General features: G+C 45.7%; 1 protein-coding gene across 1 annotated transcript in view; it reads left to right on the forward strand.

Annotated features, from left to right (window-relative positions):
• The window catches only part of LOC141926403 (BEN domain-containing protein 5), a 971,122-nt gene extending 960,029 nt beyond the window's left edge, over positions 1–11,093 (forward strand). Inside the window, exon 14 of the mRNA XM_074832076.1 lies at positions 8,432–11,093. Within this exon, the coding sequence (XP_074688177.1) occupies positions 8,432–8,555 (124 nt within the window). The 3' untranslated portion in view covers positions 8,556–11,093. The remainder of the gene's footprint in view (positions 1–8,431) is intronic.
• The last annotated feature ends 4,370 nt before the right edge of the window (positions 11,094–15,463 follow it).

Below are 15,463 nucleotides of genomic sequence, written 5' to 3' on the forward strand. Positions count from 1 at the left end.
TTGCCTCTTTAAACCACTAACATTTTTTTTCTGAGAGCCATCAGTTCCATGTTTCTCATTTTCTGGACACACTGGAGTTCAAATTATAGAAGTGTGGAGTGCTTACAGCTCTGGCTGAGGTTAGAGGAGCCGGGCTTTGAACAGAAACCCTGAAAAATCCCACCTGGGCCTCGCTAGTCATGCAACTCATGTCTGCACCACGTTTTCCTATAGGTAAAACCCAGACTCTCTGCTTATAGTTGCTGCAGTGACACATGAGAGAAAAGTCCAGGAGAAGATGAATAATTCTGTCTAAGAGCAGGTATTTTATGGCATGCAGCAAATAATGCTTGGAGCACACTGAACAAAAAAAGGACAGAACAAAATATTGACTGGCCCTTCATTAATTGTCGTCTGTCCATCGTGCCCTGAATGAAGCAGCAGTCTTGTTGAAGAAAAAGTAGGCTGTGATGAGGTAATTAAAGACCACATCAGAAGCATGTCTGTCAGGAGGTTGAATTAAAATTACTCTGACAGCCTTTATTCCAGCAATTCCTCCTTTTGCTGCTTGACTTTGCAGCCTTAATGATGATGTATGAGTTCACAGCTGCGTATCCAACAGGCTGGATAGGCCCATGGGACCGTCTCTTCATCGTCAGAGGTGATGGGCACCATCATCTGCATCATGTTGGGTTGAGCTGAACTGAGGAAAGTCTTCCTCTGTATGGACACAGTCTGATCAGAGGCACTTATGCCAGGACAACTCAGCCTTTCAAGTTTTGAGCCCCATCTTGACACTGAAGAGCTGTGTCAAGAGGTTGTGTGGTCTTACAAGACTCAGACTGATACCATCCCAGGGATTTGCTGCTTTCTGGCACCTGCTGTGTGTGGGTTCTTCTGTCCCACTGTCTCTGGGATTTTCTTCCCAGTCCACCTCTTCCTGTGTTTCATAAAAACTCCTCTCTACACTTTTAAGCTCTGCCTTCAGGATTTCTGAGGTTTCACCTACATCTGGTAGTGCTTTCTTTGACCTGGCCACGACTCACGTGAGAGCCGGGAGTGAAGCAAGCTGGGAGTGAAGCCACCTGTCTGCTTTATATAGATGGCTGCTTCTTGTCATTCTCTAGGGGCTCTGCTGATCCCCAGCTCACTTCTCCCAACCTTAAATCACTGTATTGTCATCTTTACCCCACCATTTTCAGTAGCTAAGAGAAGAGTCTAATAAACAGAAAAAAATGTTCTAGACCAAATTTGATCTCAGTGCAACAGAGATCTGAAATACTACACAGCTTCCAGGGCACAGTAGCATTGCACTGCTGTGAGAAAAAGAAAAATAGGGCACCTTTTCTTTTTTTCTCAAGGCTTCTCTCACATGGAAGGAGATATTGCTGGTCATCTTTGAGCCATTCATTCCTTGGGCTCTGGTGAAAGGGCATAGGCATGTGTTAGTATAGGAAAACATAGCCCAGTTAGCAAACTGGTTTGAATGAAATGTCTGTGTGAGCCAAACAAACTCCACATTCTCCAACACGTGGGCAAGGAGGCAGTTCACATTTCAGCTGCACATTTCAGCCACACTGAAGGGTTACCACTGCTACTAAGAGCAAATTCAGTGTCTCCATATTTTTTTTTTTTTTCTGTTATTGCAAAATAAAACTGACTTGAGTCTTCAAGGAGAAGTTCCCCAGAGCAGTCTTGAAGATGTTTGTGGGTCTGGCCATGCCCTTTCCCCACAGAGGATACACGCAGGCTCTTCACCTACTGAGGCTACTTGTAACACCAGCAGCTGACCCCACAACACCCCGAGGGAGTGAAGGGACATCCAGAAAGTCCCAAGGAACCAAAATTGTGCCAGTATCATAAGCGCTACTGTCGATGCCTCTTGAAGTGTGCAGACACTGCAAAGTAAATAGTTTGTTTCCCTTCCTCCAGTGCTGCTCCCAAGAAAGGTCAGAAAAAACACATATAATCTGTAGAGAAAGGAGGAAATGAAATGGGTGCAGAAAAAAAAAAAGTGTCAGCTGCAAAACTCTCCATCACCATTCCTGCTCCCTTGGAGGGAGGATTGCAACCTATCTCAGGATTTCACCAGGACCTAGTCCATGGATGCCCTATAGCTGTGTTGCTTTTGTAGGGACAAGTGGGACCAGACTGTATTTAAAAGTCTTCCTTATGTTACTGGCAGGGCTGGCCAGGGCTGCACTGGTGCGTGATCCTACCAGCTAGCACCGAAATGCCACCTCACAGACGCACCCTGCATCGTGTCTTACCTGGCTCCCTGCGTGTTCAAGCAGTGCAAAGCTCATATGAATGTCTAAAAAAACCCTTGTTTTATCCTCCCACGTTGGCCGGTGCTCCTTTAAAAGGAAAATTTAAAAAAACCCACCAAACTGCTAAGGAGTCAAACAACTTCAATCTGATTTCCAGGGCTGTAAATTGCATTAGTAATGGGAGCACTACTATGGTTTAAGGGCAAATTATATGTTTTGCCTCAAAAATTAATTTTTGTTTTTTCCCCATTCTGTATTGGTAATTATAATCTGTCAACTCACTCCCACACACGTCTGCATGTTTTATGCAACTCTTGATACTTGTAGCTGTCGTTGAAGAAAACCTTTCAGGTTTTAAACAGTGACACATTTGCGTGGGTTCAATGAAAAGGATCCATTTGAAGAGTTTGGGGAGATTTGCAGTGCTTGGCCAGCTCCCAGCAGAGGGCTCACCAAAATACCACATTACAACAATTACCTTGTCAAGCACTTGGGAATCAGAGTGCTGGCTGGAAGTATTTTACCCTGGATTTAAGCACACACACACTAAAGCACGTGCAAACAGCCAAATACACCTCTGGCTTGGTCCTGCTTTCAGATAGTCCCCGAACAGAGGGTGTGCAAAAATATGTCAAGACTAGCCTGGGGAGCCACTGTGCCTGACAGGTGGCCCACCAGGAGAAAATAATCTGCATTACTGTATGAAGTAGATTGGGTCCATGTTAACAATCCCTTTCAAAATGAAGGTGCTGTCAGCTGATTTAATTTAATTTACTCTACCTTAATTTATTTTTGGAAATGAGCTAAATGAATACATTGAATTATGGCTACTTTAACTCTGAAGGAGCATATCCACATAGGAGCTTACTGTGGTTTCACTAATCAGCTTTACATTTACACCCTAAACGTATTTGGATTAGCTCTCACAGGCATCTTCATATAGATACGCCTGGAGATAACCACCTGCTTGTCTTTTCCTTCCTTGGGCTTGTTGCTCTGAGGAAGCCAGGGCTTGGTAGGCAGATTTACAGCATTTGTGTTATTTCACGCCCTACCCCTGTCTGGACTTTCCCTGTATTTCTAAGGAGCAGGACAGAGCACTCTGCTCTGAAAGCAGAGACAGCTGCTATGTGCAAGGTGGGCTGACATGGGTAATGTCTGATGTACATAGCATGTTAATCCCAATATCATATTGCTAACTTGAACAAGCTCAAGAGACCATAATTTTCTGCTACATCTCATCAGGTAAGTGCAACCCATTATTCTCCTGCTACTCCTTAGGAAATAGGAGGACAGGAGACAAGACCAAACCTATTCTCATACTCTCTGCAGCTTCCTGCTCCAGGGTCAGAAAAGATACACAACAATGGCTGGGTCCGAGCCATGTGCACTGCTTGTAATTGTAGCTACTTCTCCTTCTCTTGTGTGATAATGTTCCAGTTACAAGCTAATTCCTGCCTCTGTGCACCGTCTCCTTGGTGAAGCAGGTATGCCATGCTGCAGTGAGCTGGGGAAGGAGGGCAGGAACCGAGGGATGGACAACAGGTAGCAGGATGCCTTCTGTGGCAGAGGGAGAGACATTTGCAAACTCTCCTGGGGAGTAGGCTCTAATATGATGCCTTCTCTATAAGCAGTACGGACCAGCCCCTGCATTCAGAAAGGTAAGGCCACAAGGTATGGACCTGATGAGATTTCCAGATAGTGCTGGGATCCTCCATACACCACATTAGTGGGTTTGTACGACCCAGAAGTCATAATCTGCTGTAACAGGTGGGTGGTTATCTGGCAAGTGTGAATTTGTGCTCACTGTCTGGAAACAGAAACTGGTGACCGCTTGGGGGGGGAAAAAAAAAAAGTCAAGCCTGTGGTAATGGCTGAGGATTTCTGACCTTTGCTCTAACATTTCAAATTTGTTTTTATTGCTTCTAATTGGCCTTGCTTTGGAGCACGCACATTATCTAACTGCCAGGGCACTGGCTGTCATTATCTGCTGGGCCATTTGATTTGTGTTTTTTATGTTTGAAACTTGTCAGACATTCCCAGAAAATACTGCGCTCCCCTTGCAGTGTCAAATATGGGCCTGGTTAATTGTGCATCCCTGAGAGTGAAGCATTTGAAGTAATCAGGCATTGATTGTTTAGCTGCAATGGACGCAGTCGAAACGCGTCTCTTCTGCGTGGAGGGGAAAGTGTAAAAATTAGATCAGCAGCTACATGACAGCAGCCAGATTTCTTGGTTTCAGGGATCAGAGGTTACCTATTTTCCAGCCTTGATGATTCATTTTTGATCCCACTCACGTGGCTTGGATAACTTCGTTTTCTCCTCCTTTTGCAATTTAAACACAAATTTTCTTCTACTTTGGCCCTCTTTAATACACCAGCTGCAGTGTCACTAATTCAAATCTATTGCTCCCCACCTCAACTTGCTTCACCGGATGGAAACAAAAGTCATGAAATGTGTGTGTGAAAGAGCTCAAAATGCCACAGTGGCACAAGCGTGCCTATGGCAGTGGCTTTGTAAAGCTCAGCTCATCTAAAACATTAGCCTGGTTTGTACGTCTGCTGATGCATTTTAAGACATTTAAGGTTTAAGGTTTCCTAATTAAAAATCCAGATATAGTTGTTTCAGATGTGAACATGTACACTGCATTTGGAGTAGATGTGTATAGGGTTTGTCTTCCTGCAGACAGGCTGAGAGCTACAAGAAGCAATAGGAATTATCCCCATCTTGCAAAATGTAAAAAAGAGCATCACTGGAAACACCAAGATGTTAGACCTCAATGTGAAATATGCATCTGCTGTATTTATATAGAAGCAATTTAGCTGTTGAAATCAGAGGTTGGCATTTTTTTCCCATGGGGTTCTGTAACTCAAAATTGTGTTGAGATCAAGCATGTAGTGTGGGTTTTTTAGCTGTAAAGGTGAATGTATTCATATTATTCAAGTGGTGATTTTTTGGATGTACAATTAGTTGACTGAGAGATGTGGTATAAATTCAGTATTGTAATTGCTATGCCTCTGAGATTTCGATTTGCAAAACGGTTTGCATGGCTGCAAGATTAACTGTTGTATGTGCGATGAGCATGCAGCAGAGTTGTGATTTGATGAATGTCTGTCAATTGGCAGTATGTCCAAAATAATCACTTTGTCACAAGTACCTGATGTGAACAGTGTTTGATGCTCATGATGCCTCAGTTTGGCGGATGCCTGGGTGACTGCTAAAGAAGGCCAGTGTCTGAAAGTCCCACCTGTAAGTGTTGTTGGTTAGACGGGATTTCCTTTTTCTGTGTTACCCAAATCATGAAAAAGGATGGAGGTTTAAGATCCATTTTTATCCCCTTTGCATGTTTCATATTATATCATTTCCTTCACTTGCAGAGAGGAGAATGGGGATGACGTTCAGCAGCACTGATCTAGTGGACTGGACGCATGGGCGCGGAGAACTCGGTGTCTGTAGGGAAGAGGAGGCTCAGCACAGCCGGAGCCAAGCCCTGCCTGCCTGCCAGTGCTGGCTCTGCTCTGGGAGCGGGCAGGCAGCTGTCAGCAGTGACACGGGCAGTGCTGATGCAGCCCCAGGGCAGGGGATGCATTGACTGGCTGGCTGTCCGATGTTTTGTGTGATTCTCCGTTTGGTCCACAGCTGGTGCTGTGTTTGAGTCTCCAGTGTTGTCTAGGAACATGTCAATGTAATTATACACAGAACCAGAGAAACCACTTGTTCTCACTTCAGTGTGCCTTTCAGGTCTCCCTCCTAGGGTTCTAATTTATTTATTTTTGTCTCAGTGTTTATCTCTTCAAAATACCACTGTGCCTTAGGTTGGTGATTGAACTGTGGAGATGCAGTAGAAGCTGAACTGGTGGCAGCTGTGACAGCAGTGAGGAGGGGAGGGCTGGTGGAGGTAAAGCCCTCTAAGCCCTGTGCCCCATCGGCCCCTACATTATTTCAATTCTTTCCAAATGTATTTTAAAACCTCCTTCTGCAAATAAAAGCAGAAGCATTGACAAACACACACCTGTGTGGTGGGGAAGGCAGGTTTCTCTGTGTTGCTATGACAGGCAGGTTTAGAGGGGCCCAGTTCCTCAGGGGTGAGAGAGGGTGGGAGGGACCAAGGAAACTGGGTTTCCATCTCAGCTCTTTTCCTTTCAGTTCTCCCTGAGTCTGCTGCATGGCCTTGGGTAGGTCACTTCACTTTTGGTAACATGGCTATGTGTATGGATAGGTCCTCCCCTTCCTAGTGTTTGTGCCTCAGTATGGACTGGTACAGCACCAACACCAGCTTGGCATGAGTCTCCAGCTGCCATAACAAATACAAATATTAGAGGGAGCAGACAGAGCGCTTAAAGAATAGATCAGGCACAAGTAGAGGACCCTCTTCATTTGTCTTGCTATAGCAGGCGAAGGTGAATGAACAAAATTGGCAAGGCATGGCGGGTACTGGGGGGGCCAGGAGCTGAGTGGGCACCCCGACGGCTCATTGGAGCCCCTTGGCTGCTGTGAGCAAGGCTACAGCGCAGTCTGATTTCCTTCCTCGGGATGGGAATGGATAGTCAGGTTTTGCTGCTTTTACAAAGGAGAAGCCATCATATCTGCTTTTACAGCCACAGCACAGCCAGCTTGATGAGGGGAGGTAATTCACGCTCTGCCAAGGTAAGTGGGAGATGCAGCACATGGGGTTGGAGCTTGGTGCACGCAGGGGATGATGATGGCTGCTCAGAGCTGGTAGTGCTTGGGGTGAGTGCGGAGGGGCCCCACTCTTCGCCGGCAGTCCACAGGCATGGTTGTAGGGCTGCCTTGGCTGCCAGCGGGCAGCCAAGAGCTGGTTCCTCTGGCTCCTGGTCCCAGCATTTGGCTCAGAGGCACCTTTGCAGTTCCAGTGCAACCCACCAGTGCTGGTAGGTGAAGATCCCCGCTCTGGGACAGCCCAGTGCTGGCTGAGTCTCCCTGAGCGAGGGATGGTGCTGCAGGATCCATACCCCTTGTCATTCAGCCTCTCATCAAAGCGAGGTCTCCCAGTACAACAGTGTGAATTGTGCCAATTTTTTCCCAGGCCTGGCACTGTCCAGCAGCTCAGGGCTGAAACAGTCCAGTCACTTGTGCCTGTCTTGCTGTGAAACACGAGTGTGGCAGGACCCAGAGGGTGGAAAGGCGGTGAGAGCACTGGGCTGTGAGGTGCAGGATTTTAATTAAGGCCTCTAAGCAGAGGCTATAGAAGTAAATAGAACAGAAATGTTACAGAATTAACTGATAACAAAGGATAGAGATTTACTTTTTCTTAAATTAGCAAACATTCATCACGCACACCATAAACACGCACCCAGCAGCACTTTGTCTGGGAAACAAGTCGTGAGATTTATCAGGAACCAAAGCCTTACAAAGTAGGTCTGTTCCCCCAGACAAGCTGTGGGAAGCTGAGGAGCTGTTTCTGTGGTGCTGAATTGTGAGGATCTCAGTTCTTAGCCTGTGAACTCCTGGGGCATCACTGCAAAAGTACTTTGTATTTAGCACAACTCTGCTGCTTTGGAGGCCAGTAGTTAAACTCCCACTGCTCTGCTAGGACTGTAGCCCAAAAGGTGCGCTGGAAATGCCACACTCCAAACTATAGTGACAACTAAAGTTTTGCATGACTGTTAGATAATTGGAGTTAACGGGCACGGTGAAATAGCCACGCAGGAGGAGTCTGTCACGAAAGAGTTTGGCCCCAGCTGTGAACACCCCTGGCAGTGGGGGCAATCCAGTGGTGAGCAGACCCGTGAACCCAGCGGTCCTGTGAACGGTATATGCCCCAGAAGGAAATATTCACACTGATACGAGGGCTGTTAATGAGCAGAAATGAAATGAAACATTTCAGGCGTGTGGGAGCCGCGGTGAGGAGAAAACAGTGGTAAGTGCATTACCCAAAGGGAAGCAGTGGGACCCTTCTCTTGGAGAGCTCAGAGCTAGCGCAAAGCCCTTGAAATCTCCTGGAAGGACTAACTGTGCTCTGGCCAGAGGAGGATGGCACCAGCTGGTCTTTAACCACCTCTAATTTGTCTCGAGCTGCCAAAGCCTTCCTTACAGATGCACTTCACTGTGAGACTTTACACATGGCTTCTCCTCAGAGCACACGCCACTCACGTCCTACCTGCTGCTGAAACACCGCAGTGTTTTACAATACCTGTCCTCTCTCTCTCTTCCTTTGGCAGGAAGGAAAAACTGACGCTTTTTAAATGCACTCCCCAACGGGGCCAAGGGAACAGCCATGCTGGCAGCAAGCCAGAGAAGAGGAGCCAGGCACGTCTGAAGGACCAGTCTCTCACCATGCGATGAGAGAAGAGGAGGGCTGGTCTGTGGGGTGAGGCGGAGGAGCACATCGGGGTCTGGAACTGATGATGTTTCTCTTTTTTTCCCAGACAAGTATTTCTAAGATAACAAATCATCCAAGGGGGAAAGAAGGAGAGGGAAATTAGCTAGAAATTTTACTATTGATTCTTTTTTATTTATAGATGGTAAATCAATTCCAGGGCTTTTTTTTTTTTTTTTTTTCTTCTTTTTTTGCTTCATCTCTGGGAAAAAAAAGAGTGACCCAATAGATTTACAGAAATCATTTGCGGTGGCTGAAAAGCTATTTGTTAAAATGAGAAAGCCTCCCCTTCCTCCACTAGTCTCACTCTCTTTCTTTAAAGGGGTAATCCATACAATGAGCTAACGAGGGAGTCCTGGCTCCCCTGCTGCACCATGTGATGTCTCCCCTTTTAGTGTCAGGCTCAGAAGCTCTTATGCCAATTGCATGTGCTAGCCCTGTTAGCTTGCATTAAGAAAGCCTGATAAATAGCTTCTGGGAGTCAGGCAGGCGCTCCTCAGTGTGCCGTTTATCATCTGCTGCATGGTTAGGTTTTTTACTCTTCTGTCAGATCATTTGAGGAAAGGGGTCATATGAGAAATGTTACTGTCAGGCTGCAGGCATGAAACTCACTGCAAGACCTGTCTAACAGGCAGGAGCCATGGTCCCCCAGCAAAAACTGGGTGGGGTCTAGAAAGACTGGACTTCCCAACAGATGTACAGCTGAAGCAGTGTGAGCCTGGGGTAGTGCTGAAAGGGATGAACAGTGTCGTGCCGCTACTGTAAGAAATACCAAGTAAAACCTCGCCACCTTCCCATTACATGGACAGCATGTGAACTCCCTGCTCAAAGCCACTGTGACTAGGCAGTCTTGTCTCCTGTATTGTGTGACTGAAACATCTGCCAGTGATGTGGATTTGAAGCGTGAGGCCAGTGGTTCTCAAACTGAAGAGTAAAAGTGGGTTACCTTGAGGGGAGTCCAAGTATCTCTCAGGGGATGGGAAGGGAGAGTGCCTCTTGCCAACCCATCAGAAGCCTTGGGAAGCAGCTTCTCTTCACTGTCTTCTGCTAGAAGTTGGGCTGCAATGGTGGCTTGGAGGAGAGAAGGTGCCAAGACCCAGTGGATAGAGAGGGAAAGGATGAACCAGGCTGAGGGTGAAAAAAGATGTGTGAAACAGGTCTGAATGAGCTCCTCTTGGTGTGGGGTGGTCCTGAAGAATTAGAAGCCCCAGACACTCCATTCCCTAATAAAAGAGCTGGGTTGGTTGCTCCTCTCTTCTTTCCCAGGACTTCAGTGCAGTGATCTAAGAACAGAGTCAGACTCAGCTGGGTACTTGTGCTGGCCTGTGTGTAAGAAGAACGCATCCCGGGGATAAATAAAAAGGTATAAGAAGAACTGAGAAATATAGGCTAAAACAGACCTTCTAGGTAACTTAGATTTACTGTCCCTTGTGAAAGTACTCCTTGATTCTTTAGCAATGAAGACCTGGTGGCAAGGCCTGAGCATGACCAACACTAAAACAAGGTGTGATCCTAGGAAGAACTGAAAGCAGCTTGGGTTGCATTCATGCAGCCAGGAAGATAGTAGGCCCTCATATGTGCTCATCTGTCTTTGATTATGGCTCCCATATCTATATCTCAGTGGATAGAAGGGAGTTGTATGTAAGGTCCTTGAGCTCCTTTCCATACAAGTAAACACAAAGCAAGCAGGGTCAAGGCTGAGGTCTGCATTCTGTGTCTCAGAACCTCACACGTACTTCTGGAGCCCCATCACAACATGCCTCCTGGGAGCCACCAACACATGGTTTCCATCCAGTTAGCATTACTGCAGCCAGAAAGAGTGAGCAGGTACAAGTCAGGACAAAAGTTTGGCTTTGCATGCCTCTGAAAAAGGGCAAGCTACTCAGGATCTGACAACTTGGGCTGATCGTCTTTGTGCATTAGCCACCCATTAGCTGAGCTTTCATTAGTTAGTTAGTTTCACTCTGAGAGGGGGAACTTAGTTGAAAACAAGAAAGAGATGTCCCTCTGGAAGGAAAATTATTTAAAACACCAAGCAAACCTGATATTGTCAGCATTTCAAGGTGAGGGGGTTAAACTGTGTACATTTTTGGGGAGAATAACATGCCTTCATATGATGAATTCCAAGGCATCCAGAAAGCCCAGCGCTGGCTCTCTGTCTCCAAAAGCAGAGTAATGAATAGCAGTGACAGTGTGATAATTAAAATGACCTCTTGGAGATATGGATTAGAAGGTACGCAGAGGGGGGATAAGTTCTCCTTTGAATTAATCTAGTGCTAATTTATGACTATCGTTGGATTTTATAGGGTTTTAGTGGAAGACTTTCAAAGTTGGTTTACTGGGGTGATAATGTTCCTTCTGCATATTCATTGGAAAAACACTTGCAGAATTCCTCATCATTTATTTTTCAATGATTCTATATATATAAAATATGAGAGACTTTGAGGTGTTTGCTTAGCTGCTAAAGAATCTACTCTAGAAATATGAATAAAGTGATAAAAGCAGCTGTGGAATGAGTGTGTTGTTTCATTTTCAGTCCTTCCTCCTCATATGCTCTCAGAGTCTTCAAAACCAAGACATGGACAAGTGGGTTACGGGAAGCCCTTGTGTTGCCCTGCTATCAGTTTTCAGATGCTCCTGCTATCTGACTTGTAAAAGTTGGTCTTTTAAGTTTAGATGTAATAACTGGATCTTCCTGTCTCTGCTTCTTATGTGCCTCCTGCCACCCATATCTGCCCCACAGCCTGCAATTTCCAGGTCTGCGTATAGACCAATGTAGGCCACTCAGCTCTGCCAGAGATGCTTCCTTTCTGCTGAGTTACCCCAAGCTTTTAGTTGGATAGAAAGGACAGATTGAAGGTAGTTACCCATATGGGAAATGATGACATCCCATTTGTCAATGCCCATGCCGGTAACCTTCTTCCCATCCTCTCCACCTGCCTAGCCATACCATAACATCCAAACATACGGTTATCTGCCAACAGCATCTGCCTTGCTCAGTCGGGCAGCATGCCCGTTCTGGAGCCCATCCTCCCCATCCTTGTTCCAGCACATCATCATCAAACTCTTTGCTCTTGCCTCCCATTTCACTCCAGTCTCAGTTTGGCACCTTCTGGTCCAGCCACAGCCACCCCTACCCTCTGAACCCTATAGGCAAGAGTTGACTCTATAGTGCTTTCTACTGAGATCCACCTCTGCTTTTGGGGTTCACCAGTAAACCGTTTTTCTTGAAAGCTCTCCCTGACCAGCTGGGGATGGCAGCCTGAGCCTTTCACTGTCTTTGCTAGCTTGCGTTGAGGGCTTTACACTGTGGCGTGGCAGAGGGTGCATGATGTGGGCACACCATTTCACAAATTCTTGGGGAGACTATCATGGGAGCTGAAAATATGAGACCTTTTGATCCCAGTCTTTAGTTTGGTTCGCTTTTCTCCCACATGCATGCTTAGTTCTTCTCCACCTGAGCGGGCAGATCCTGCTTCAGAGCCTACTTCTAGCCTGTCATGAGCCTCTTCTTCCTGGGGAAGATGAGCTATGTCTCAGACGTAAGTAATGCACATCGTACACTCAACAGTAATTCTTTACTAGTCACTTGTGCCAGGTCCAAGGTAAGGTGACACCAGGGATTTTGAAAGGTTCAGAAGTCAATATGGGTCCAAAACTGGGCATCTAATTTGAGAGAATGGTATCTACTCTTAAGAACAAAGGCATGTGTTTATCTGAGCACAAGTGGAGGGATCTTCTTGTGGGGAGACCAGAGCCCCATTGCATTGCCCTGCCTGTTTCCACCCTCTGCCTGGGGAGCTGGAGGGCCCCCCCTCAGAGCAGTACCAATGTATTTAACTCCCTTTGTACAGGACTGGGTGATGAATATTAAAATGCTAAAATTAACTTGTTTGCTGTGCATTCTGCTCTCCTGACAAGAAAATCCCGCTACAAGCCCCTGCACAGGCAGTCTAACTGCGCTGAATTGAACCCTTGCTGTGAGGGGATTATATATTCTGATTGGGGCTGCATTTGCAATTATTTTCTCTGCCACACCAAAGACCTTTACTGCAGAGCTGCAAACCAGTTATAGGAACATGAAATGCTTTGACTTCTTCACTAGGGAAACATTAATCCAATCACAGGTTATGTCCATTACAGACTATGGCAATATTGTATACAGGAATTCCCTGGAGAAGGTTCTACAAAAATTGGAATCTCTCTATAACCATGTTATGAGATTTACTGGTGTGGATAAAATGGGCAGAGTTAAAATTACCAGGCTGGCTATCTCTAAAAGACAGGTGAAGTCTGCTGGCTATCATTGCTTCATAATATTACAAATGGAAAAGCCCTGAAGTAATTGAATAACACATCTGCTGAAAAAACCTTGTGAACTGCTATAACTTAAAGATAGACTGCAAGGAAACAATGTATGTACAGCACCCAGTTAAAAGGAAAAAGATGCTTTTCTTACCTGGTGCAGGAAGATATCGCAAATGCAGATACAGATTCTCTCTTTGCCTGTTAGATTATATATGTGTCTGTGTGTGTGCTTTATATATATATATATATCTCTGTGTGTGTGTGTTTGTGTCTATCTACTTCTTTTCATATAAAAACAAGTTAAACCAGTTTCTTCAGCAGCCAGAGGCATGGTGCTGGATGGTAACGATTCATAAGCAGAAACGATTCACTGTGTTTCCTTTGTACTGGAGGGTGCTAAAAACATTTGACATGGCTTGCAAAGGAGCTGAGTTCTGTCCCCTTAGTCTCTCTGTCCTCATGCAGAAAAAGATTTCAAAGCACTTTGCAAGAGTTGATTAAGGTTTTCCCTGTGCTTTAGTATCAGTACTCAGTGGTCCATGGCCACAGTTTAATTAGCAGAGAGCAACTTCACAGGGTCGCTGCAAGCCCAGGGCTACCAGGAAGATGCACGCTGATCCAGCAAGAGCACTCTGTCTGTGTAGGTAAGCACACACTGCACGCTCCGTTCAGAGGGGGAGGATGGCCCACGGCCCGCCCACTGCCTGGCATCGCCCTGCAGTGCAACGGGGTGGCCCAGGGCAAGGAAGACCCAGCCAGGCCTCCTGCAGCCACGCGCTCCAGACCCAGCAGAGCTGACCAGCCACCGCCTCATCGTTCTAGGGAGGTAAGTGTTCTACGGACTGGACTTGTTGTGGTGCATGAGAGGGGATTTCAGATCAGTTCACACACAATACATCCTTCTATGGTTCTGCCTGGGCATGGAGGAGCACCTCTCATTACTCATGTTCTTCCCCGTCTGGCAGCTCTGAGCAGAGACCCAAGGGCACCTGACATGAACTGCATTGCAGCAGCATGGCTGCCAGAGCTCGCCAATACGGCAAGGTGTGATTTATTTCACGTTTCATGCACCTCTCCATGGCAGAGTAGCACACATGGAAGGAAGATATGCTTTTGTGAGAGCGAGTGTGGAGGGGTTTGAATCCTCCTGTGGAAGGAACACAGGGGAGGCTGAGAGCCTGAGTACTGACGGGCACGGTGTGTAAAAGAACTTTAAAATCAATCCTTTTTTTTTTTTTTTATGAACTTGTTTATTAAAGAAGTTATTTATCATTGAGGATATCTAAAAAATTCCAAATTTACAAAATATAAAAATGCTGCTTTTCCAGTAAGACTTGAAATTTACTGTCTGGAAGCAGTGGGAACAGAAACAATCCAACTCTAACCTAGTTTCAGTATCAGTAGCCTGAGTATATGAAGGAAGCTTTTCTTACCAGCTAGTATTTGGAAGAAAAAAGTACTAGAACAAGTTTTCCCATTGGAGACAAAGTCTTTCTCACAGTCATAAGGGAGCCAATATCCTACTGTGCTCCCCCGTTACATACACAAAATTATACTGAGTATAAAGAATCCCCTGTTAATTTTGTACATTTAGGGCTGTTATCTCTGGTACTTCCAGCCAAAGCAGCCTGAACAAATGCTGAGGATTTGTACACATTTCCCTTTCGTGCTAGGTGAAAGGATTTTTTGGTTTTGCTTCATGTGTGTACCACTCAGATCAGTAAGGATTGTTCTGTAGCATTTATGACCCATTTTAAGGCTGGATTAATAAATTTCTACAGGTGTAATTTTTGAGGCCCTAAGTATTACCCATGTGGTGTGATGCATTTGCAAGATGCCCCTTTACAGAGCCTACCATCCAAATCCCCATGATATTTCTACCTCATACAAATGTTGCTTTATATACCTTTTTTCCATGTGAGGAAACACCCATTTCTCACATGGTGGTCCAAGACTCAGGCAGCTGAAGTGAGCTGAAGCAGGACATAAATGATGAGGCCGCTTGCTGGTGTTTACAGTGCTGAATGCAGAGCACAGTCCTGCAGGAGACAGTCTGCTCTTGGTGGGGAAGTTGTTTTCTGGCAAATCCATGTTGTACTTAGCACTTTTATTTCTTTATCCCCTAAGGCAGGTTTCTTTTCCCTCTCAGTTGGTCACAGCCCTGTCACACTCCCCAACAGTTTGAGCAGCTGATTCTGAGTCACCAAGTGGAAAATACATAGCATGTCCAGGGAGGCTTGACGAAGTGGGAGGAAGAGGAGAGAAAAAAAGATGGAGAAGTACGATTTAATTTTAGCTCAGGAAACTGGTTAGAAAATAGAGGTGCTCTTTAGCATGGGAGTGGCCCTTCTAGAGCTTGTGGTTCGGCACTGAGGGTTGGGTGAAACCTTTGGGCCTTTTAGGTGAAGAAGAGTTTTGCTATTCTTCTAAATAAAACCAGGACTTCACCCTGGAAATCTTGAATGCAACTCTCATCTCTTCTATGGATTGGATGTTGCAAGATTTAGGATAAGGTGAGGAATATTTATTTCTGTGATTAATCTCTACCATCCAAAACACCACGATA

This window comes from Strix aluco, chromosome 8 (assembly GCF_031877795.1).
Source record: "Strix aluco isolate bStrAlu1 chromosome 8, bStrAlu1.hap1, whole genome shotgun sequence".
In the NCBI taxonomy this organism is placed as follows: domain Eukaryota; kingdom Metazoa; phylum Chordata; class Aves; order Strigiformes; family Strigidae; genus Strix; species Strix aluco.